Below are 24,112 nucleotides of genomic sequence, written 5' to 3'. Positions count from 1 at the left end.
CGCATGTCCTTTGAATTACGGGCATCGGTGATTAAAATTATGTCTTAAGTTTTATTTAGATATTCGTAGGAGCGTCGTAACAGCCCATTAAAATTTCGACGCCCATTACGCCGCGCCGACAATAAAAAAAAGCAAAAGCGAAAAAAAAAAACTAGCGAAAGTAACGTCATCAGATGACCCTCGCTCGCCTCTAAGCTGGCTTGGGGATGCCGTCAATGACGTCACGGCACTCTGGACAGATCACCGGCGGCAGAGAGGATCGCCGTATGTGGGGCGGAAGTCGGTGCCCGTATTTTTCAAAATAAATGCGGTTTACGCTTATTTCTGCCCAAGATTAGCGCGATAACCGAGAGCGGAGCGGTTGTTCGTCTGCTTTTTTTTGCAGGGGGTTGTGGTGACGTCAGGAAGGCGCCGGGCTATGGTTGGCTCTGATTGAAAGATAGCAGGTAGACCTCAAAGCAAGCTGCTTCGAGGTCTACCCACTATCCTTCAATGAGAGCCAATCACAGCTCGGCGTCTTCCTGACGTAACCGCAACCCCTGAAAACGAAGCAGACGAACTCGCGCTCCGCATTCGCGGTACAAAAAGCTATGCGGAGCGCAAGTGCGTCTGCTTCTGTTATGGGTGACGTCACAATGTCGAGCTCTGATTGGCTTTGAAGGATAGTGATTAAACCTCAAGGTAGCTTGCTTTGAGGTCTACCCACTATCTTTCAATCAGAGCCAATCAAAGCTCGGCGTCTTTCTGACGTCACTGCACTGCAGCTCCTGCGCAAAAAGCATACGACTTCCTTTCCGCATAGACGTCCGCTCCTAAATCAGATTTCCCGAAAAGTGCTTCAGCTTCCCTTCAGGTCCAGACGCAGCCGACGCTACGAGGTAATAGGGACTCTTCGTGGACCGCTTTCCCTGCTCCGCTGTGCTCTTTGCAACGAAGACTCCGTTACTGCGCATGCGCGCCTCTAGCCTTTGACTGCAGAGTTCCGAATCTCGTAGCGGGTTGCTGAGACCGTTACGGGACGGAAGAAACGATCTACGGAAACTCCCCAATGGTACCAGTTAAGCAGCGTCAAAAGTGCAAGTCACTGCGCTGTCCCTTTTTTTATGATTGCTTCAGCGATGATAGAACACGCATACAGAAACATGATAAACGCCATAATGGCGCTTTTGATCCCATCAGCTCGCGGCGTCGGCTGCGTCTGGGTGAAACGAGGTATAAGCGGGACCTAGCCGAATCGACCAAAAATCGTTCCGTGGTTTCTTTAAAGCGATACCGAACAAAAGAAATGATGCTGAAATTCGCAGCTGTTGCACGCCGATTCTCGGCGAAATGCGCTCTGGCATTTAGCGCAGGGGTTCCGACCCCACGAAGGACGGAAATTGCAACCTCGCAACGATCAGGATACAGGTTGTCTCCGGAGAGCCGGTCTGGTCTCCCGGGCGTCGGCGGTTTCGGATGCAGCCACCGCAGCTTGCCTCGAACTCCGCGCCCATACGGCCGGATACCGCCGTCTTCGAACAGCCCATCTTTTCTCCCGGGTGTCGGCGGTTTTGCGCAAACGGCGCCTCGGTTTTACGTTGTCACGTACGTTGCGCCGCGGTCACTGGATCCCCTCCATCCCCTCCTCTCCCGCGGCGTGTCATGGGAAGCGTGCGAGAAGTCGCTTGCCCTCTTGCTCCAGTTCAGTCCAAACCCCAACCCTCCGAATAAAAGACTAACTATACTTGTTTTAGAGCGCAGATCTTAGGCGGGCGTATCCCGGTTGAGCGGCGTCGCCGTCGCCGTTACCGCGCGTTGCATTATGGGGCATTTCTCACAATGACGTCACGAGGCTAAAATTTTCCCGCTCAATTTAGCGGGAAATTTCCTGCCAAATCTAGAGGGGAAATTTTACCCTCATGACGTCACACGTAACGTCACGTGAATTAATGCGACGTCACGTGAAATTGAGCGGAAAAACTTTTTCGCTGAATTTTCCTGCTAAATTTGGGGAAATTGACGTCACGTGACCTAAACACCAATTCAGTTTCCCCTCTAAACTTAGTGGGAAATTTACCGAAAATTTCCTGCTAAATCAAAGGGAAATGTACGGAGAGAGGCGTATACCCTCCATTCCGTACCCTCACCTCCTCCCCCTCAAGAGCTGCGCTCTAATTCGGCATTACGAAAAATTGTAAACGTCTTTCATTTTTTTTTTTTAATTTATCGTGTTTAACAAGCTTAGTTACTATTTTTTTTTTTTTTCATCCTCAGACGGAACTGGATGCCCTGAGGGCATCTCGGTTCCCCCAGCGCGGCAGAAAGCCCCGAGCGCGGAAGAAGCGGTCCTACCAGGAACTCAGGTACCGCACCGTCGGCGAGGACGGCCGACGCACACCGCCGAACGCGGTCGAAGTCGACCTCCGCAACAACGTCCGACGTCCGACGGGCCTCGAGAGGGCTCCGCGGGAGGCGCACGCCGGAGCCGACCCGCCCTGGCACGAGGACGGAAAGGTGACGTCGGCGCTTTTGGGTCGCCCCTCCCGCTATGCACTGAACGCCAGAACGTTTGCTCACGACCGTCTCACTAAAAGCGTGCAATACAGCCAAAGCTACAGGGGACAGACTGTATCCAGACCTGTTCAAGAGGAGGGGAAGAGGAACGGGGAGATTCCAGCCCTTCTCTGTAATTCCTGCTTTCCCTCCTCTTGGAACAGGTTGGCATACGCCCCCTCTCCTGTAGCCTTGGCTGTACTGCACGGTTTTAGTGAGAGATCGGAGATCACGGAATATGGACGCCATTTAATAGCTTAACTTTGCTGGGAGTTTAGGGGGCAAAGGGTCGTTTTATTTCCTAACCCAGGTTGTAAGAGCCCAGTAATATGTGCTTGAATAAGTGGCGCAAGGTATAAATGATTACTTTTCTATAGCCACCAGTTTTGTTCCGATAGGTTAAGTATTTGTTTAACGCGAAAAATGGTAAATTCCGCCGTCTTGGACGCTGCTGCTTGTCTGGCAACCCTGCTTTCTCCTCACATTCGGGAAAAATGTAGCAGGATGTGGGCAGGGTAAGTGCTTTGGCGCAGCTTGGAGCAAATGGCGCGGCAATCAAATCACTCCAGTTCTGAAGTAGAGGTCCCACGCCCTTCGTCCGCCGCCCTCGTCAAGTCCGCTTCGTTCAGCCATCCAGCCCGCGACACGACGCCATGTTGAGAATTACGCAGAGAATGCACAATTTTCGGTTATCCGTGCATTTTTTTTTTTCAATCAACTTATTTGGGCAGTTTTGTAGAAGCCACAAAAAAATTAGTATCGTAGCGTGTGCGTTCGATGACCCACGACTTTGATCAAATTTGGTGGTTGTTTCTAAACCTTAGAAAATGACATGTGACCACGAAGAAGAGAGTGAGCGTGACTCAAACAAGCCGGTTCTTGATCGGCGCTTTTCGGGTGGAAAGAAACCGAATTTCGAGCCGCAAATTGTGTTCTGGGGTAGTTAGGCTTTGTACAAATAAAAAAAAAAAAACCTTGGCGAGCATAAATACCCCGCCAGTGTCCCTCTACAGAATGTAGGCAGGGCGAGGCATATTTTAAGTCATTTGCAGCGTCCTTATCGGCTAACACCGCCGTACGCAATCGACGCTAGGGGCTAATGGGACGAATCAAGCAGCTTCAAAAGTGCAAGTCACTGGGCCTTTTCTGTTGATCATTGTTTCAACGATGATAATAGTAGACGTACAGAAACATGACGAACACCGCGATGGCGCGTTTTTGACGCTGTCCGATTGGTCCCACGCATCAGCTCGAGCTGTGAATGCCTTTGTTCGTTTTCTTTTTTTTTCCCGGATTTTGTTCGAAGAGTTTCCCTAAAGGTCGCAAACACGTTGACGAAAAGAAAGACTCCTCCGATGCATGCCACACTCCGTCGTGCGAAAGCTCGTTCGAATGTTCCGAAACACCTCATCCGGCCTTCTCGCACGTCTATGAAGTACTTTTTTTGCTTTCTCCGGACACAAAGATCTGCCGTGCGAGACTTTACAGGCACGTCGTGGATAATCCTCAAAGTGAAGCCAGCCGATGTCTGTGCAGGACTTCGGGCTACCCATCCAGGATGACCGCTGGGAGAAGCATGTCTCCGGCAAGGCCAGGGACACCCAGTTCCTCAAGAAGAATCTCCAGGCACAACTGTCGAGAAGGAAGCAGCAATGGCGCCAAGAGAAACAGCTTCGAAAGAGAAATCACTGGGGGAAAGCTGTGCGCTATCAACGGCAGTGACGCGTGCACACTGGAACTCCCATGTCCCGTGGTAGTCGGCCTCATTACGCGGGAATTCCGTTTTCTTTCTAGTTCTAATGCAAACATTTTTTTATTTTTTACAGCGGAGCTGTTAAGGGCTAATTTCCCCAGGATCGTGTCCGGTACCAAAAAAATGTCGACACAACACTCTGGTTGCCGCCGTCGCTCATAGATGGCGGCAGCTGCCCAGAGTGCTGTGTTTACCGGTTGTCTGCTTGCCGCCGTCGCTCATAGATGGCGGCGACATTTCTTCGGAGGTAGGGCGAGAACGGAATGAGCAGCGATTTGCGCAGCAGCGCGAATGGTTCCGCAATCGCCGCGAGGCCGCTATCGCCTAAAGTTACACTGCCGTCGAGCTTTCCATATTCCCTTGCGAAAGAAGAGCAGATCGCTCGCCTGGAAAGCCACCGCGGAGAACAGAAGCTACAGCTCCGCTGCTCTTCCTTCTTCACCAGAATGGAAAGGCTGAACATTTTATTGTTTTTATGTATATAATTTCTAGCATGTCTTTCTGCCAATGTTCTGATCGTGTTCACGGGCATGTCAAGATTGTCTGCTGGTCATATTACTCTAGCCACTGAAAGGATGAGAATGGCAGGGTCTTTTTTGGAAGCCCAACCGAGTTTGGTGCCTTTCGCAGTGTTTTGAATGCACATGCAGGCTCGAAGCTCACGAGATGGCAAAGAGAATATAGGAATCACGTGCTGAAGACGGGACAGTTGAAATACCTCCCTGCCGTTCTAGCCCAGTCGGTGACCATAACGAAGATCGTCTGCAACGCAGTTAAGCAATCTGTAAACTACCTTCTATCTCGTTGATGTCTGCATGATTATGAGACTTTCGCTCACGTGCTCATCGAAATGGTTATAATTCTGACCGAGAAGCGCGGAAACGTAACCATATTATTTGCATTAAAAAAATCTATAAATGGATTCCCGCGCAATGAGCTATGATGGATGCCGTGTGACCATGTCCTTCAGCGGAAGGCAGGATACTGCTTTCGCATTGATGCCGACGCTATGAAATTACGCTGAACGACGTTGGCAGCTGCGGAGAAAAGAGTTACCGATAAAACAACATGTATGTAGAAATTACACCAAGAACAGAACGTCTGACTTCCGATAAATAGAACTCAAACATTCTGTCCCTCGAGGCCAGTCAGGGACTCCGCTTTTCAGTGGGTAATAGATGGATCATTCAAAATTGTTCCAGACATGCGGGTATTTCAGGGCATCCTTCGCAAAAGCCAGGGTGTATAGTTCTGATGATAATGCAAGTAATGCAAAGGTGTGTTTGTCCTTTCTCCCCCTTCTCCGGGGATTATTATCGTTATTACCGTAGTTCTGCAGTTGTGAGGCTATGGCTGCTAATATCTGTCTCTTCCTCTTACAACCGATTTCCAACGAAGCGTGCAGCTTTGAGGATAGGTTTGCCATGCGCACTTTTAGCGACGCTCCAAACGTATGTTTTTCTTAGACCCTAGGGGTGTTGTTAGGTTATTTGCAGAGATAATCAAGCTGGGCCATGTTGAGCTCCAGAGGAAGTGCGACAGATGGGCCGATAAGCTTTTGTGATAACTTTCGGTTGTGCGCGCGCATACCACTTGAATACTCAACTTTTGAAGAAAAAAAAATCTATTAGTTGTTATTTTACCGCCGCTCCACCGGCATCAGATACTCTACAACTTTACTACTACAAACATCAGGTTGTGCCGTCGTTTGCTGTATCCCAGTGCCATCATTTCGCGCACTCGAAGGGGTGGAACCCATATTTGATTGTTGTGTTCCAAACAAAATGTGATGGATCATTCAAAGCTGTTGCAACCATGCGGTATATTCCTGGGCACTAAACTTTCGCAAGTGCCAGGGGTGTAGTTTCGCGGTCATAGAAAGATTGTATCTTATGCTATGCTGCAGCATAGACTAAAATGTATGAAAAGCTTATCTAGCAAACTAGCAGTGACTATATCAAGCTTCTAAAGGAGTCCAAGAATGTAGCCGTTTCTTCCTGTCACAATTTCTCCACAAACCTCTCCGTATAAAAAATACCAATTGTCCACATCATGCAGGTCCCCATCAGATTGTGAAATGGCAACCGCCGTAAGGACATCCTACAAACCGCCACGAAGTCCTGTTATGCTTGAACACTACACTTTGCATTCTTCCAACATTTTATGAGCCGTGATTTCATGATTCATATCCACCTAAGTCAAGGTTCTTCAAAGGTTGAAGCAATAAATGTATTGCATCCAATTACCGCACCAATAAAAGTACCGGAAATATTTTTGGTTGCAGTAACTTTTTATTATTAACCAAAGACAGCTGGTACAAACCACACAAGAATATAAAAATAGTGTCTCTCTTGTAAACCATAAGACATTAGCCTTGTATATCAAATAGGAATGTGAAGAAAGGTGGAACATCAATGTAAGGAACTATGCAATTACAAAATGCTTCCACGTAAGTATGTCAACGACTGAAAAAATAATTTAGACAAAGTCCCACAGACTACATTTTTCCAATACTGGCTATATAATTAAATCTATACAATAATATCAACTTTACACTGCTTGCATCACAAGTCTGTTCTCAGAACGAGAAACAAAAGACTAGGCTAAGAAAACAAGTATAATTACACAATGCATATTCATTACCTTGACAACACAGAACACTAATTTGCCAAATAGTCGGGCAATATAGATTGCTGCAACTACTGAAGTTCCTGTACACTGCTGTCCGAACAAAAAGTGACCTTTCAACAAAATATAGAAAAAAAAATAACGCCTGAAGAAACTCACTATTACCGGACATGACGACAAAAAAAGAGCTTAAAAATTGTGTAAGGTACATTTGCCGAAAACCCAAGTAATAAAACAAAACAAAAATTAAAGTACAGTGCATCTGCACTTTGTTTTACTTTCACAAAAATTGATCATTATGAAAAAGGTTGTCGTAGGTATGTCGATGCCAACAAACACAGTCCAACGAACAAACTTATACAGTCTACAGTTGCCAAGTGCCCAAGCATAGAGATGCAGCGACAAATCAAGTTTTTTGTATGCTGCTTCTGCATCAGGTTTGTTCATCCGATAAAAAAAGAAAAAAAAAAAAGAAGAAAGTTATGAAAAACTTTTAAGAGTCACTTTCCCAATACCACGTTGACACCAAAAAAACGCCACCTGGCAGAAGTCTTGCGAGCCAAACTCCCCAAACGATGAGTAAAGTACTGGTATGCCATTTTGCAAACGCTCGTACGTCATTCGGCGTTAAGCTTGCGGCTCTTTTCCCTCAAGCCGACGGGTATCCAATCCCGACTCTGTGACCGACGTGTTCGTCCATGGTCAAAACCTTGACGAGGATCTCGGCCAGATCGTACTTGGAGATGATTCGTCCCACGGCGGCGTCATTGACGAGCTTGTAGCCCCCACGCGCCGGCTCGTCTGCAACCGACGAATTGACACGGATGAGGGCTGGTGCACTCACTTGCGACTGCTTACCAGTCACCACCCTGTGCATTAAAGCCTCTTAAAAATATCCCACAACGAGAGAAGACTTTGGCGCCATCTATGGGGTTGTGGTGGAACACTTGCAACTTCCGTTTATTTCCTACTTTTTTTCCTCCATTCATTCATTTATTCTCTCAAGGGCCTTGGCAGGAACATTACATAAAAGGGAGGGGAAAGGGGGGGGGGGGGGGGGGTTTAATACAAGAAAAAAATGTTTTTGTGGAGCATTGGCATGCAGAAAAAAAAAACATTAAAAGTTTCAGGAAAAAAAGATGCATATGAAAAGTAACATGTCATTTAACAAATGCCATTGCAATTTCAATAACTTTGTAGAGGCTAATTGAGATACACTTTATATGGTTCTTGCTTTGGTATTGGCGACGAGATGTTTATCTTTTCTCAATGCCTTGCTGCAACCCGACAGTGCGGCCGACCACGATCGAGGTCGACAGCCATTATGCCATACGGTGATACGAATGAGTGGAGAGAAAATATCGGGGATGTGGACAGGTGCCGCTACGTGCTCGGGCGGTGGCTAGCGCCACCTAGCGATATATATTCATAGAAACGTGGCACTAAAGTCGGCGCGCCTCAAAATTAAGGGGGTGCGGCGCATACACAAATAATTTCTGTAATTCTTTTTTTTTTTTCAATACTTTGTCCTATATACGGGGGTGCGGCTCTTACACGGGTGCGGCCCTTACACGCGATTATACGGTATGCGAAACCACTCCTACAATAGCTCTCTTCTTCAAGAGAGCTGCTAGTATATTCAAGCAATCAAATAATAACAACAAACATAAATAATAAAGGAGTGCAAAAAATATTCCGGGTGTAAACCGAGTGGCGGCCATGCTTGAGAGCATGACCGATCACAGAATAATATGAGATGATACATCATTTCTAAAAATACCTGGGTCACTGATTAATACCTTCGCTCTGGTGAAAGGCAGTTCCAAAATCATCTCCTAGATGGCGCCACTGTGCCAGTGTGTTCCCTTGTCTCGAGACATATCACAAGAGCTCGGTCCTAAGAAAATGCAAGTGTACAAACGGGCCTCGATCGACTGCGCTGAAACCGCTTGCGACTGCTTACAACGAGAGACCACCTATAACAGTTCCAATCTGCATACAATGCAACTGAAGGTTTTGCGGTATTTGCACGATCAAATCTGCGCTCTACTCTCGAGAAGTGGTCGCTTACAACATTGTCAGAACTATTCCAAGCCCATCATAAAATAATGGAGAATGGAGCATAAAATAAACGCAGATAGTCAGTGTTCCAGGGCCACCCGACAGGTGGCACACTAGTAGTGTTTTGATCTCTTCTTGTAAGCGATCCCATATGCGGTCACGACTCTGTCCGTGACGGTCAAACACCAACGTGCGAACCAGCCTCGAGACAACCTACAATCGAAGAGTGTGGCGCAGATCTCGAAGGGACCCATAGATTGTTTTGCGCTTCCATTCCTTTCGAACAGTTAAGAATGAGAGAAAAGCGAAGTTTTAAAACGTGCAGTGCTTTTTAACGGGAAGCCCTACTAGCAGACCTTAACATTCGTCTGTCCGTCTGTGCATTGCCCTGCTAAATTCGGCGGGGAAATTCAATTAGTCTATAAATTTATGCCAAATCGGGCCATGCTCAAGCTGTTGGCGTCACCCTGGAAGAGCTTTCCCGCTAAATTTGTATGGAAAATTGAATTTGTTCACAGTGAGATTCATTTATAATGATGTACTGCTTATAACAATCAGTTTCTAGAGTTTCAAGACTAGAAATGATCAGCTCCTCGTCCAGCTACAACAATATTCGGTTACAACAATCAAATTTTTGAGTTTTCTCACTATTGTTTGAAGTGGATTGCACCGTATATAGTACACCAATTGATGCCACACAACACAAAGCAACACCGCGACGGCACATCATGTGACCGTGTTGCGGAACATCAATCAGTAAACAAGATGTTGTTCTTCCAATTCGCAAAACAAACATTCAATATGCTCTAAACAAATTTAAACAATCACTCCCTAAATACTACAATCTATTGAGCAAGAATGAGCACGTGCGCACAAAGCACATTGGTGCAGGACGTCAGCTGCCCAGGCTCTTCTCCCAACTGCATGCAGCCCCCGCTCCTCTTCCGTCGGTAGAATCGCCGACCATGGCGTCGCGGTCGGTCGGCAGAAGAGCCTAGCAGACTACACTCGCACACGAACGTACTTAGTGCACACACGCCCGTTCTCGTTCAAGCCGCAGCATCACGCAGCAACACGGCACCGACCGGTACGCCGGGGCATGCTCTTGCAAACTCGTTAAAAAATTTGAGAGCCGTGCCATAAATAAACAATAAATAAATATCCGCTGCCCCGCGAGACGCGCGACCCGACAGGTCTGGTACCTGCGATGTGCGGCGGAAACACGGCCACCCATTCCCTGTCGCTGGCCTTGAGCGCCTGGAACATGCGGTCGTGGTCCTCGGTCACCGGGAGCATGTTCTGGGGCACCTTGGCACGCTCCCAGAAGAGGAACGCTGAAAGCAATGAAGAGCACGACGACAGTAACGCTCGAGCCCTCGTACTTCTCTTTTATTGTGGAACGTTATGTCCGACCACTGGGATCGCGACATCAGACAGCTAACACTCGGGGAGGTTCCGAGACATTATTTGTTGCCACTTCAGGGCCACTTTCGATGCATGGGCGGAACAGGACGCGAAACGCACCGGTCAAAGACTCGTTCCAGGCAACATGGTTGCACCAGATGCACAGCAGAACTTTGGTGCCCGAAACAAACAAACACAAGACAGCGCTTGACTTGTGTTCTCTACGTCTTTTTGTCCTCATCCCAGTCGCGCTGTTTTTCAACATGAACAAACTTCCCCTATGTCTTCTCCCGACTGGTGCTCAATGCCTCGTTATGTGTCCTTTCAATTACCATCCAGTCCCAACAACTGTGTACCGCCCAACAAGGTAGAGGGGCTTAAGGCCCGTTCACACACTTGCAGCCAAGTAAAACTGACTGAGACAAGACCAGTTTTAAGGCCTCTTTTGACGGCTTAAGACTGGATGCGCTGCTGCGGAGCTGGTCCTATGCTGTCGCCAAGCACGTAGCCAGGATTTTGTTTCGGGGAAGGGGGGGGGGGGGGGGGGGGCCGCCAATGACAAAATGCTGTATGAAGGGGAAGGAGGAGAGGAGGTCCCAGCAAAATGGAGGATTTCGGCGGGGGGGGGGGGGGGGGGGGGGGGGGAAGGCCGGGCACCATGGCCCCCCCCCTGGCTACGTGCCTGGCTATAGCAAGAGGCTGAAAAACCAGTCTTGTCTCAGTCGGTCCTACTCGGTTGCATGTGTGTGAACAAGCCTTTGGAATAACAAACCGAAATATGCCCCCTTCAGGTTGCCGCCATGCTGTACCAGCATTGTACGCAAAAGCGACTAGTCAAGTGACTTTACAAAAGCTGTGACGTCGCCGGTAGGATGGCAGCGCCCAGAGCTGGTTTATGCGAGCCGGTTGGTGAGTGGTAGTCGTGATGTACTACTGCTTGCCGACGATTTAAGGGTTCTTCATCGTCTCCGATGCTGAAGGTATAACAAACGTTAAAGTCAGAAGGAACGAAACTTTGTACGCTTTTTGTGCCAGATCGTGCTCTGAATCTTGGCAGCTGTAAGACAGCATCCAGGATGTCTAGCGAGTTATTATTTTGAAATTCCCCGACTTTTCCAGGTTTTGCCCGACAATTTCAGGCCAAACTCCCTAACCGCAGTAGAGGCAGTTAAATACACAAGACCATAACAACACAAGGCAATGAGCATTCAGCACTGTGAGGATAATTTTGCACAGCTTAATCCAACTTGCATACAGTCGAACCTCAATATAACGAACTTCAATGTAACGAAATCCTCGATTTAACGAAGTATTTTATTTTTCATGATTTCTTGCCCATAGACCCCATGTATTTTTAGTCTCTATATAACGAAGTCTATTTTGCTGCTATTTAAATATAACAAAGTGCCATTGCCATAGAGGGCAATAAATAAATAGACTCTAAAGAACAACTTCGCAAAAAAATTGTGGTTAAAAAAAAATTATGCGCAAACGCGAGCGCTTGATAGGTTACTTCACAGGGACAGGCCTTCCAACGTTTCTAGGCTGCCCGAGGATGCGGCGCCGGTAGCGCCGGCGAGGCATGCGGCAAAGCGCATTCCGCGGGGCTGGCCAGAAAATGCCGAGCAAAAAGTTAACATGGCATAATAGCATCACCACTGACATTCACTGATCATCATAGTCCACTGTACCACGGGTAGCGCGGGAGCCAACTTCAGCGGTGGAGCGACGTGATGGCGCGGCCACACGGGCAGTGCTATCTAGGAGAAGATCGAGAAGACCAATTATCGTCTTGCAAGCGTGATGTAAAGCAAAGGCTCAAGGGGGCAAGTAAACTGTATGGGCAAGAGTGCTGTGTAGGTTGGAAACATTGGCACCGCCTAAACAGCTTTATTTTTCAACCGGGCGGTTACTCACGTGCTTGCTGCCATGGGGAAACGTAAAGTTCTTTCTTTGGATGAAATGCTATGGAATGCTATAAAATGCTATGGAAATGCGATGAAATGCTATGGAATCACTTTGCATGCGATTCCATAGCAACGGCATCATCGTTGCTAAGGAGCCAGCCAAACTGCTGGTGGCGCAGCGGGGGTGGGGGGGGACGCGGGTATGCGCTGGTCTGACGTTAGGCCTATCGTTACGCTTTGAGGTCTGTCGTCAACAACCAATACCCGCAGCTAGGGCGATGACGATGATGAGACAACATGATTTGAGCACGTGCTGCGCCGAGCTTCGCACTCCCGCCGCTGCCTTACCCAGCGGCGCAGCAGTCACCAGCGAGCCAGGGATGCTTTTGCATTCGCAACTCATAAAAAAGTTAGGTGTGCTCGGAATTTTTGAAAATATTTTGGGTGGGGGCTGGCAGGAGCACTTGCATATGGGTTTGAACCTTTCTGTCCAGACTGGCACGCCATTCAGGGTAATATTCTTTGTGCAAGTAAATATTATTATTATTATTATTACCCTTAAACTTAATCAAACAGTTAATTTATTCCCTTAGAACTCACAAGGCAGTTAGAAAAAGTCTTCACATTTTTGACTGGTCAGCGCACAAATTGCTGCACCGTCAGAAATTAGTATTAGTAGGCCTCTCACCTTGTCGATAGGCATCAACAGCACTAACCTCCACTGTATGATCAGACTTACTGAAGAGCATTTATCCTGAGCAGTAATGAAGCTGCATCGCTTTAGCGGCAAGCCGTCCGAATAAGTCCTCTCCTTCGGTGTTTCGACTTCCGCGGTGGACGAACCAATCGGAAACGGATGTGGGGCGCCGCTCTTTTGGCACTGAACTACCACACCTGTACTTCATGAAAGTGCACGTCTACGCTGGAACAATTTCGAAAGCGGCACAGAATCATCTTGTATGGCACGGAAACTAACACCTTCAAAGCAGCTCTTCGGTGCGCCGCACAACCGAAGAGAGGCTCCGCTCAATTGGACTAAGTGACACCACGACTGCACACTGCCAAGAACAACTTACGCAATTTCCGTGACTAAACTGCATACGCTTCACTGCAGACCTCAAAGATTCCGAAAGTAAACAAAAGCACGAAAACGTTGCATTCAAATTTATCCTAGCAATATCCTAATGGATCCAAGATCCGAGCAACGTAGGGCTGCCGATTGCCAACGAAATGCTAAACGTTCCTTCGTATTTTCTCATTACACCTTTGTGAAAGACCATGCTGAACTCTGACGCCACTCCAAACCGGCTTCAGATCTCCGCGGCTCCCGCATCTAAAGTCGACTTGCTCGGACCAATGACAACGAACGACGCATCCCACAAGCTCCGGCCCAGCTGGGGCAGGCACTGCCTGGGTGCTGCCACCATGCCTATGACGTCACATAGTTTGGTAGGATCACGTGACGAGTAGTAGTCACATTTGCCTATTATGGCGGCGGCCTATGGGGGGAAGTCACTTTCTTGTGCAGAAAGTGACCGGAATACCGGCTCATCGCTCTAAGCCTCTCCACCTCGTTGGTGACACCACAGAATGCTGCAATTCTGGCAGTGACAGGACGGTGGAAGTGGATGCAGCGACACCTGTTTTCATGCCTCGCAGGTTGGCGATAAACTCATGCGGCACTATTTCCGTTGAGTCATTTCCGTCGGCGCTTCTACTACATTTTATTTCGTTTACAAAGACGGTCGGATGTGTGGGAGCTACAGGAGGTAAGAACACACCAGATGGAGACATGTTCCAGGTACCGTAGCTGTACCTATAGAGCCAGTACATGAGCACCAGTGAAGAGCGATGACTACACGTAATGCCAAATAAGGTCAGTGGCTTTTGTCGACCTGGCTAAAGAGAAGCACAAGTCACAAATAAGAGAAACAGAGATGCCGTAAAAATGGCAGCCAGCACCAGATACGAAATGCGGAGTTGCAGTTCAGAATGTGTCTCGGAAACAATCTACCATTAAATCCCGAGATGCCCCACCCTCGAAAGATAACCCACCCAATTTTTTGTCATATTTGTTATTTCTTTTAAAAACACTGAAAGATGGCCCTATTTCACTCATTGCACGGCTCTATAGAGCCGTGCAATGAGTGAAACGATGATCTCGGCAAAAATGGCATTAATTCGCCATTGCGGGAGATAGGCGAACACTGCCGACAGGGAACAACAGTTGAATTTGGGTCATCGCCCCTCCCTGCGACGATCGCAAGTTTCGTGCGTCGCAAAAGCCAAAACAAGCTCATTTTGACTCATTCTTTTTTTATAGCACACCGGAAGATAATTCTTTTCTTATTTCCACCCAATTTACTTTGATTTTAGGCGGCAATCTTTCGGGGTATTACGGTAACCACTGGGGGGGAAAAACAGAGACACCCAACGCATCATTAATGTCTGAAATGGTACATTTGAAGGTTGTGAACATAACTTTCAATTTGATTCAGATATACTGGCACAAAGTGTCGAAATAAAAATGAAAGTTTGATAATATTAGTACTCACAGGAAAGGCAACAGGAAATCCGTTTGACACCGTGCTTCCCCATCGCTGTCAAGACGTTCTTCACGCCTTCGGACATTACGGTGGTCGGACCTGCGTCATGATCACGTCATGCGCGCACATTGAACACTGCATGTTTCGTCGTCGTGCAGAGAAAAGCAAAACGCAGCCCGGGCCAGAGTCCTTTAAGGATACACAAACTTGCATATGCCACAAGCCCCATATTGAGCATGCACCAAAATAAAGTCACTTCACTCTATTTTAGGTATTTGAAACTCCCATGTGCAGGTCCACACACTTCTCATATTCTCAGCATTAGGATAATGCAAGTACAGAATCTAACAATGGAAGCTTTTTGGCCTCCTGGACAGCACAAGCGCAAGTAGAATCTACTTGAAATGTGATTCTGACAGGCGAAACATTGAAATAAGAGGAATTTCGCGAAATGTCCGATTGCCAGAGCCATCAAAATGGTCCTCTTGTCTCCTGCTAAGTGGATAAATTCCGATAAATCAAACAGCTGTACCCATTCCATCCGTGCAAATACGCAGTACAAACTCTTGTCATGAACTTTTGTTCAACTCTTTAGTAATTAAATCGAAAGGACCACTACTGAGCCTGTCAAATAAACAGCACGAACAACTAAAACGGTTAATAAAGGCCTCATAGTCTCACGACAAGAAATGGAGAATTTATTTTTGGCAACGAATTTTTAGGGAGAATTTTTAAGCAAATATTTGGTGGCAATATGCAGTGTTCCAAGCAAATTACGAGAAAAAATGAGACGTTTACAACACCCTGTAACGCGGAATTAGAGCGCAGCTCTTGAGAAGGAGGAGGGAAGGGTACTGGTGAGAGGGTAAAACCCTCCTCCACACCTTCTCATCCTCCCTGCTGCTCCTCCTCCCCTCCTCCTCCTTCTTCACCTCCTCCTCCCCTCATCTTTCAAGCTCCTCCCCCTCCTCACTTTCCTTCTCCCCCTCCCCTCCACCTTGTCCACATTGTCCTCCTCCTCCTCCCCGCACATTGCATCATGAGAAATGTCCCCTAATGCACCGCACAATTACGCCGACAGCGATGCCGCTCAAGCCGGAAACAGACGCCCAAGAGCTGCGCTCTAAAAAAAAAAAAAAAAAAACGGACGCCGCACTTACGGGCAACGGGTGCAGCAATACGAGCAAGACGCAGCAATGGGAAGAAATTAGAACGCGGTAGAACTATTTAGTGCAGCTGGGGGACAGGCAGGACAGAGTAAAATGGGGACACCCTCCCGCATGGCTCTGGCCCAAATCCTCAACCCTGTCCCCCAGCGGGTCTGGTGTTGGGGTGAAGCCAACAAAGTTTAACCAGAGGAAAGTTGGAGACTTCCTCGTTGGGGCGAGGAGGTACAGGGTGCGTGTTTTTAAGTCTTTTTGCCTCATTCCCCCAAAGATCAACCAGATGGTCACCACCACGGCCTGGTGACAGTTAAAGAAATGAGTTGGCTTGTTTGTTTGCTTATTCTGGGGTAAAGGGAAAGGAAGAAGACAGGAGAGCTGTGGCTTCCCCTTTCCCTTTACTCCAAAATAAACGAACTATCAAATTCACTTCTGTAAAAGGGGAGGAAGCATGTCTGCTTTAATTTTTAGGCTAGGTGGTGCAAGCTACCGCTCATCATAAAAGGCACAGCCGTCAACATCCATCCAAATAAGGTGACTCACTCAGATCGTTCCTGGTCCCGAGAACGACGACGACCGCATCTTGACCCTGAACTGCTTCATCGACAGCCTCTTGCCTCAGGACATCCCCCACAATGACCTTGACCGACTTTCCGGCCGGAAGGCGTGCAGAGTCCCGCACCAGAACGGTCACCTCGTAGCCTGAAAGCGATGAAGCATGCAATAAGTACCCGGGTTTTTGTTAAAACCATGGTGCCCAAAACGCATCCCCGACTGCCGCGTTCACCGATTCCTCGTTCGAAAATCCTCGATTTCTGCCACACAACGTCGCACTTGCGTCATTTCGTGGCCTGCCACCGTCGTGGCTGAGACAGAATGGACGAGGCGGAAGCGGCAGACACCTGTTCTGCTGTAGGCCTCTATCCAGCTTGACAATTCATCCCAGCTAAAAATTTCCATTCAATTCAATTGGAATTCCAACTGGTTTTAATTCAAACCAATTGGTTTTAGTAGGTTCCAACTGGAAGCAGACTGGCCAATCGGTCTCACCAATTGGAATTATTTTTTTCAACTTGGAACCTGAATTAGTTCCAAACTATTCCCACTGGTTCCCATTGGCAGTGATCAATTGGTTCTCCAAAATCCTTCTTTGTACCAATGGGAAAATTCCAACTGGAACCTAATGGGAATTTTCAGCTGGGATGGAACCTTCAGCAGTCAAGAGTTGGAACGCCGAGACAACAACACTCTGTTTGCCCGTATTTATTTCTTTTGACGGAATTTTCGCGATTACTTGCAAGGATCGCGATGTCCTACAGCAGGTCACACAGGGTCCACGGCGTCTTTCTTTGCCACTTTGAGGTCTCTTCCGATGCATGGACAGCACGTGGAATGCAGGTTCGTCTGCTTCTTTAGCAGGGGTTGTGGTGACGTCAGAATACTGAACTCTGATTGGCAGAAGGGTTTGGATTTGGGCTAGTTGGTTGAACATGTTTAGGGGTTAAAAGCGCTAAAAACGACGGACGAGTAGGAGAGACACACACCACAGAGCGCTTGGCTGATTGGCTCTAATTGAGGGATAGTCTGTAGACCTCAAGGCAGCTTGCTTTGAGGTCTACCCACTATTTATCTATCCGAGCCAATCAGAGCTTGGAGTTCTGATGTCACCACAAGCCCTACAAAAGAAGCTAACAAAATTGCGCTCCGTATATAGGACGCCAGACACACCTGTCGAAGGTGTGTTCCAGGCACTGCAGTGAAACCAACATCTCCATGTAAGTTACAATGTGCCTGTCAACTCCATACTCTTTGGTGGGGTGGGGCATGCACCAGATGCATCCCTTCACGGCACGTGCCAGGATAGACGGAGCCATCCGACAGAACAGACTAATTGCAATTGAAAGCAGGTATAAAACAAGTATCAGATTGTCTGCTTCAGTGCCGTTTCGATGCTCTGGCAGTCTTCCAAAATTTAAGCAGAATAATTGGGGTTCTGGGGATCTTTAGACAGCGTGTAGTTGGTCAGCCAAAGTTTGAGTGGAATGTATGAATGTGGCGTTGGATTTGTTTCGCTGTCGTGTCGCTATGCTAAGAACGCCTATTAAAGGGCCGCCACTACATAAAAAACATGCGTCTCAAAAAAAAAAAAAAAAATTATGCGAAATAAAATAATTTTTTAGAGCAATACTGATGGCACGAGATTTATTTTAAATTCTGCGCGCAAAGTCTATGACGCCACGGAATGTTCATACACTCTTTCCACCTCAACGACATGGTTATACACAATCTCTCCACCTCAATGTGATGGCCAAGGTGATTCACCTCTCCTCCATGTGCCTGAAATGCCGAGAGGGAAAACAAGTGGAAAGGAGGTAGCTACCGGCTAAATCGCGACTCGCACCCTCAATATTGCTCTAAAAATCTTTGTCTTTTTCGCGTAAAATTCATTTTTTGACATGCGTGTCCCAACCAGACTGTTTAAAGGCCTGTTCCCACATGCAGCGGAGCGCTACAAGCATAGCGCTTACCTCGCGCTAAGCGCGTGCTGATGGGAGCGTTCACCAGCTTTGTATCGCACCGTCAAAACTGTTGCTCATGGCAGACGATAAGTAGCTGACGGCACGTGAGGAGCGCTACATCAGCGCTTCGCTGCATGTGAGAACCGGCCTTAAAGAAACATTTTTTTTTTCTTTTCAGTAGCCCTTTAAACACTCTGCAACAATGTTAGCAGGCAAACGACTCCTTGCACTTTTCGGAGCAGACATCAGTCACCGAACGAGAGACTTCCACTCTTACCTGGCTCCACTATGTGGAAGCCAAACACACTTTAAGGGGCTGTGCAACGACATTGGGTAGGAATATTTCTTACTTAACACCAGCTTCCCGGCACTAGTGAAACCCAAGAATACTCGAACGCAACACAAATGATCAAGAAGCGTCTTTGTCGCGGCAGAATTCAAAGGATGAAAGAGGAGCTTTTCTTTTAGTCTCTACTTCCAAAGCCGCCTTTTGCTCCTTCGCGAAATTTGATGACGGAGCTGTGGAGAGAGACAATGGCAACAGTACGATCCCCGAGAATGCGTCATCGAACTTTGCGGTGACGATATTCAAATGCTGCTCACACAGTGGAAGCGAAGACTGCGTACGCATTCGATCTGGGCTCCTGACAATCAATGCCTCGACATGCATTCGGGTAGTGGCCCGTGTCCAATCGCTGCAACGACGACAATAGCCGAGCCATACCAATGTCTGGAACTCAGCGTGTGTCCTGTGCTTTGCCAGCCCCAGCGCGTGGCTATGATCAACATCGGCGGCATATAATCGGCTCCAGATCACGTGGCCGCTTGTTCTGGCTGCTCGTTTTGGGGCTGAACGCTGCTCGTTTTTCTTTAATTTTTTTTTCCTGGAACTTCTATTGCATGGGGTGAAAAACAAACGCGTGTTTCATAGGTCATTAACGTCAGGGATCCGTTTTAAGCGGTATTTGCGCAAAGCACAAGAATTGTTGCATCGCCCCTTTAAAGCATACTGCGATAGCCTCGAGATTGTTGGTGTGTAAAGCAGCCTTCGACAGTCACGCTTGTTTAGATAGACTGAGACTGTAAAAGATTTCTCATGGCTATTGCCTCCCATGGAAACTTTAAATGTTGCACCAAATCGCATGGCATCGGGAAGTGCCGATACTTACAATAAGCATAGCCTACCTAAAAAATGATAAACCCAAGACTGGGAACAAATAAAAAATGGACAATTACACACACTGTCTTGTCCGATTTCTTTATTTGTTCCCTGTCTTGGGTCTGTCGCTATGGGGTCAGTTCTCCAGCTTGCCTGCATTCTTTCACTCTCGGGGGATATCTTAGTATATAAATAAGGTGAGGAAGGCTCTCCCAATGACGACAAAGGCAGTTGCATGCATGCCCCGCTGACTCAAATGGTATGTGCGTGAAAAAAAAGCACAAAATGGAAAATTTCACATTAAATTTCACAGGCTGAGATTTCATTTATAGGGTTAACGAAAAAATTAAAGATATAGATAAAAGAAAAAGTATTGTTAAGCAATATACAGTCTCCCTCAGTGTCAGGGCAAACAGGTGAACGTCAACCGATCAGTACTGCCATGCACTTTCTAGCCACGCCTTTGCGAATCACGAGGAGTGAACACCAGTACAAAAGAGATAAGTGTGCCATCACGAGAATGTACGCTGCCCCCTTTCGCAATCTAGTTATCCAGGAAATTGCTTTGTAAGCTTATCAAGACTGCACACATTCATCAAGATAAGAAACACCAAGCGCATGAAAGGTTGTGCAATCTTCTACGCATTTAGTTTTGCTGGTCTTGCCGGCATTATCCTTTCTTGACTTTGACGCAGACTGTACGACCCTGCTTCCACGATTATCACTGATGAAAGTGACAATTACCGCAACTTGCAACGCGGAAATCGTAGCCAAAAAAGCGTAGTCTGCAGCAGATTGATCATTGCAACAAGCATTTCCAACTACTAATAAAACGAAATAGAAACCATAGAGAGAATGGTTTAAAGCAAAGAAAGGGGGTTATACATGCTTGTGTTACAGTGCATCAGCTCTTTTTCTGGAGGCACTATATCTCCTCACAACTTGCAGAGGTGCCACTAGTGTGAGCTTGCAGTAATGATTGGTCGGTGCTTGCATGTTCACCCTCATATTGAGGACGATTCTAAAGTGTGTTCAAAAGTTAAATATAAGCGAGCTTAAATATCGTATAGAACACTGATCACACTGTACAGGGTGCAGCAGTCAGCACAAACAAGCAATCTCTGGTTTTTTCCGTTTTATTTTTCTAGAGATTAGGGGCTATTATTAAAACTCCACGTGTGGTGCAAAAAGTCTTATTCAAGGCAGTAAGTTAAGTGGTAAAATGTGACAAGAATATCTGTTACAGAAAAAAAAAGCACTCTCATTGTTTGCGCTAATAGTGCCGAACAGCGCGTAAATTACTTGTTTTCTCGCAATCGGGAGAATGAAAATATTTTCCATTCTTCACCGACCCATTCGACCAGATGCCAAAGTAATGTAGTTTTGGGTAGCACCGCCGCAGGCAGGTGAGCACGCCGCCTATCTTAAAAAGAACACACCGGCTATCTTAAAGAAACACCAACACTCCCAGAAAATTTTATATTCCTGTCAGACGATTTATTATGGTGTCAGAAGATTACTACCCAATCGATATTTTGCTGCAGAGTTACATCTATTTTTAATAAAGTCAAAACACTCAACTGCTCGAAACCAAAACATGTGCACGGAGGCTTGGAGGAGAGAGTTGCCGGAAATCACAACTCACGTGGCTATCGCTCCCTAAAGTCACGTGGCTATTGCTCCTTAAAGTTATGTGACTATTGCTCCCAAATCGTGTTCTGGGTAGGCGGGAACTCATTGGTCATGTTCAAATAAAAACGTTGGCATGACGAAACCGTCCGATCCGACGTCCGACCAGGCAATACGACGGTCGGAGGCGAGGGTTTTCAACGCTCTCCGATGCTACGAAAATCCTCGCCCCCCAAGGTCACTCAGGCAGACTGCACGTCGGATCGGAAGGTTTCGTCGTACATGTGTTTCGCGCTTAAGTACCCTGTTAGTGTCCCTTAAAGGCCGTGCTGCTACCTCTACATTTTGCACATTCTAAGGCGACAGGTGTGGAAAATAACTAGCATAGAAGGCCCTGGTAAAACAAAATGCCTCGATCACTGCACCCTCTTAAACAAATTACGAGCCAAACACTACCCAATACGAGCATCGGACCTACAGTAGCAGTTATATATCAAGGCTACTGTCCTTGAACAGATGTTGAGTATAAGACTCATCTCAAGCATGTAGAGAAGCGTCTTTTCTGGTAGTGCGTGTTTCTTGAGAGAAATCACCACAGCTTCAGGGCTTGCCCTTGAAAAAATAAACCTTTACTGCGTCCATTTAACGCACACAATGAGCATATCCGTACCGATTACTCTCCGATGTACTTGGGCCGCCTCTTCTCCTTGAACGCGGTGAGCCCTTCCACCCTGTCCTTAGACTGCGTGACCTGCACATAGTACGACCGCTCATAGTCCAGTCCGTTGGCCAATCCGACGTCCATCCCTTTGTTGATGGCCAGCTTGGCCATCCTCAGCGCGATGGGCCCCTGCGGCCTGATCTCCTCGGCCAGCTTCAACGCCCTCTGGAACGCCGCGTCGCCATCCTTGTTCTGCGTCACGACTTCGTTAACCAATCCGATGTCTTCAGCCTGCTCGCCGTCCAAAACGCGGCCGGTGTAGATCAGTTCCTTGGCCTTGGCCTTGCCGACGATCCGCGGTAGCCGTTGGGTGCCTCCGGCGCCCGGTATGATCGCTAGCGTGGTCTCGACCAGTCCCATCTTCGCAGAGTTTGAAGCGATCCGGAGATCGCAGGCTAGCGCAAGTTCGAGACCGCCGCCGAGCGCGGCACCGTCCATCGCCGCGATGGTTGGCACCGGGAACTCGTCCAGGGTCACAGTGGAGCCCCGAAGTCGTGCCACGAAGGGCCCGACTTCCTGCACGGGCATCGCGGCGCGCTCCTTGAGGTCGGCGCCGGCGCAGAAGACGCCCGGCACGAGGCTTCGCAGCACGAGGATTCGGAGGTTGTCGTACTTGAGCGCGTCCAACGCCTCCTCGAACGACTTCAGGAAGACCCGGCCGATGGCGTTCTTGGCCTTGGGCCGGTTGAAGCTGAGCACTGCGATGCCCTCTTGCTCGCCAGTCAGCTTCTCGATGACGATCTCGTCCGTCGGGGAAGGAGTCGCTTGCGCTTGCTGGGAGACGAGGCGGTGACCGGCACGGAGAGAGTTGCGCAGCGCACGTGATAGGAGGGTGCAAGCCATGTTGGGTTTGTGCCCTCGGCCCAAATTCTCAAAACTGGCGCTTTTGTGCGAGTTCGTAAAAGTTTGGGAGGACGACCGCTTATAATACAGACGGTGACGGCGGTTAGTTGAATGGAGTGGCGGAAAACTGATAATATCCCGGTTGCTACCCTCGCAACCAGCGTTCCCGACGACAGAACAAGAACGCCGCGATTCACCGCTATTCTTACCGTTTTTAGTTTATTTCGTTTCCACATTCCAAAGACACGCCGACATCTAAAACGCTGTGCTGTCGCACTCAACGTAAACCTCATAATTATTTTGCAAGTCCTTAAAAAAACGCACTCGTAGCAGACGACACTCGCAAATTCCATGACGTCACACTCAAGTGGCGTGGCCGCGTGGCGGCGTGGCACGAAACGCGCTTGCGCAGTACCCACAATCGAGCTTCCCAGACCGAAAACTAAACTAAACTTAATACCAGTTTTCGATTACGCACCGTATCCTGGAGGAATTTAAAATAAATTTTACTTATTGCTAAGAATGCCACAGCGTTTTAGGTTGCCTCGCGTCCGGCGCCCTTAAACTGGAAAAGCCGTAATTGTGGAGTCGGCGTGGTAACAAAAACACGCCCCGCATCATGTGATCCGGTTTGCAGAGTTCGTCCCCAAACATAGAATCTGTCATGAGTGAATATAAAAAGCTTTGAGCAAGCAAAACAGAGACATCCGCGGGGTGCTATGACTGAACAAAGCAATCATGTGAAGCAGAAATCAACAACAAATTAGTGGAGATTTCACCGGAGCGGGACAAATAATAACAACACTCACCAAGTTTGAGCGCAGCATCAATAACTGCCTGACCAGTGAAGCCGGTAGAGCCGAATATAACAACTTTCTTAATGCTCGCAGCCATTATAATTTACGAACAGCACGAAACCAACGAAGTCGACGTACGGAACGGTTTAGTACGTCGCGAACCACGCGAACGGAAAGCGGGAAAGTGCGGAAAGTTAGAACTCAAGGATAACGTTGGTGGCAGACGAATATGGGTCACGTGAGTTATCACAAAAACAACAAAGCTTTTATTTGTAAATAAGTCTTGCATATGGTCCGTTTGTAAAGTTCAATGAATAAAATTAAGGAACGTCCAAGATTCCAATGGGTTTCTTATATATATTTAAAAAAAAATCATAATAAACCACGTACGTTCGTTAACAATTTGTGTTTCTCGAACATAGATGGCGGAACGATCGCGCAAATGGCTAC

General features: G+C 47.6%; 2 protein-coding genes across 2 annotated transcripts; both read right to left on the bottom strand.

Annotated features, from left to right (window-relative positions):
* Window positions 1-6,554: 6,554 nt before the first annotated feature.
* LOC8030073 (flavin reductase (NADPH)) lies at window positions 6,555-23,916 on the bottom strand. Its single transcript, XM_002408811.5, has 5 exons — window positions 23,675-23,916; window positions 16,538-16,696; window positions 14,841-14,930; window positions 10,177-10,308; window positions 6,555-7,714 (listed from the first exon to the last, which is right to left on the bottom strand). The coding sequence occupies exons 1-5, from the start codon at window positions 23,757-23,759 to the stop codon at window positions 7,563-7,565; spliced, it is 618 nt and encodes a 205-aa protein (XP_002408855.4). The 5' UTR covers window positions 23,760-23,916; the 3' UTR covers window positions 6,555-7,562.
* Window positions 21,909-23,228, bottom strand: LOC115322569 (methylglutaconyl-CoA hydratase, mitochondrial). The gene has a single exon (XM_029982931.4). The coding sequence runs from the start codon at window positions 22,863-22,865 to the stop codon at window positions 21,975-21,977; it is 891 nt and encodes a 296-aa protein (XP_029838791.4). The 5' UTR covers window positions 22,866-23,228; the 3' UTR covers window positions 21,909-21,974.
* Window positions 23,917-24,112: the final 196 nt, after the last annotated feature.

This window comes from Ixodes scapularis, unplaced genomic scaffold, assembly GCF_016920785.2.
Source record: "Ixodes scapularis isolate PalLabHiFi unplaced genomic scaffold, ASM1692078v2 PGA_scaffold10__122_contigs__length_95168666, whole genome shotgun sequence".
Classification (NCBI taxonomy): Eukaryota; Metazoa; Arthropoda; class Arachnida; order Ixodida; family Ixodidae; genus Ixodes; species Ixodes scapularis.
Note: the sequence above shows the minus strand (reverse complement) of the source record. Positions and strands in the feature narration are given on the sequence as shown.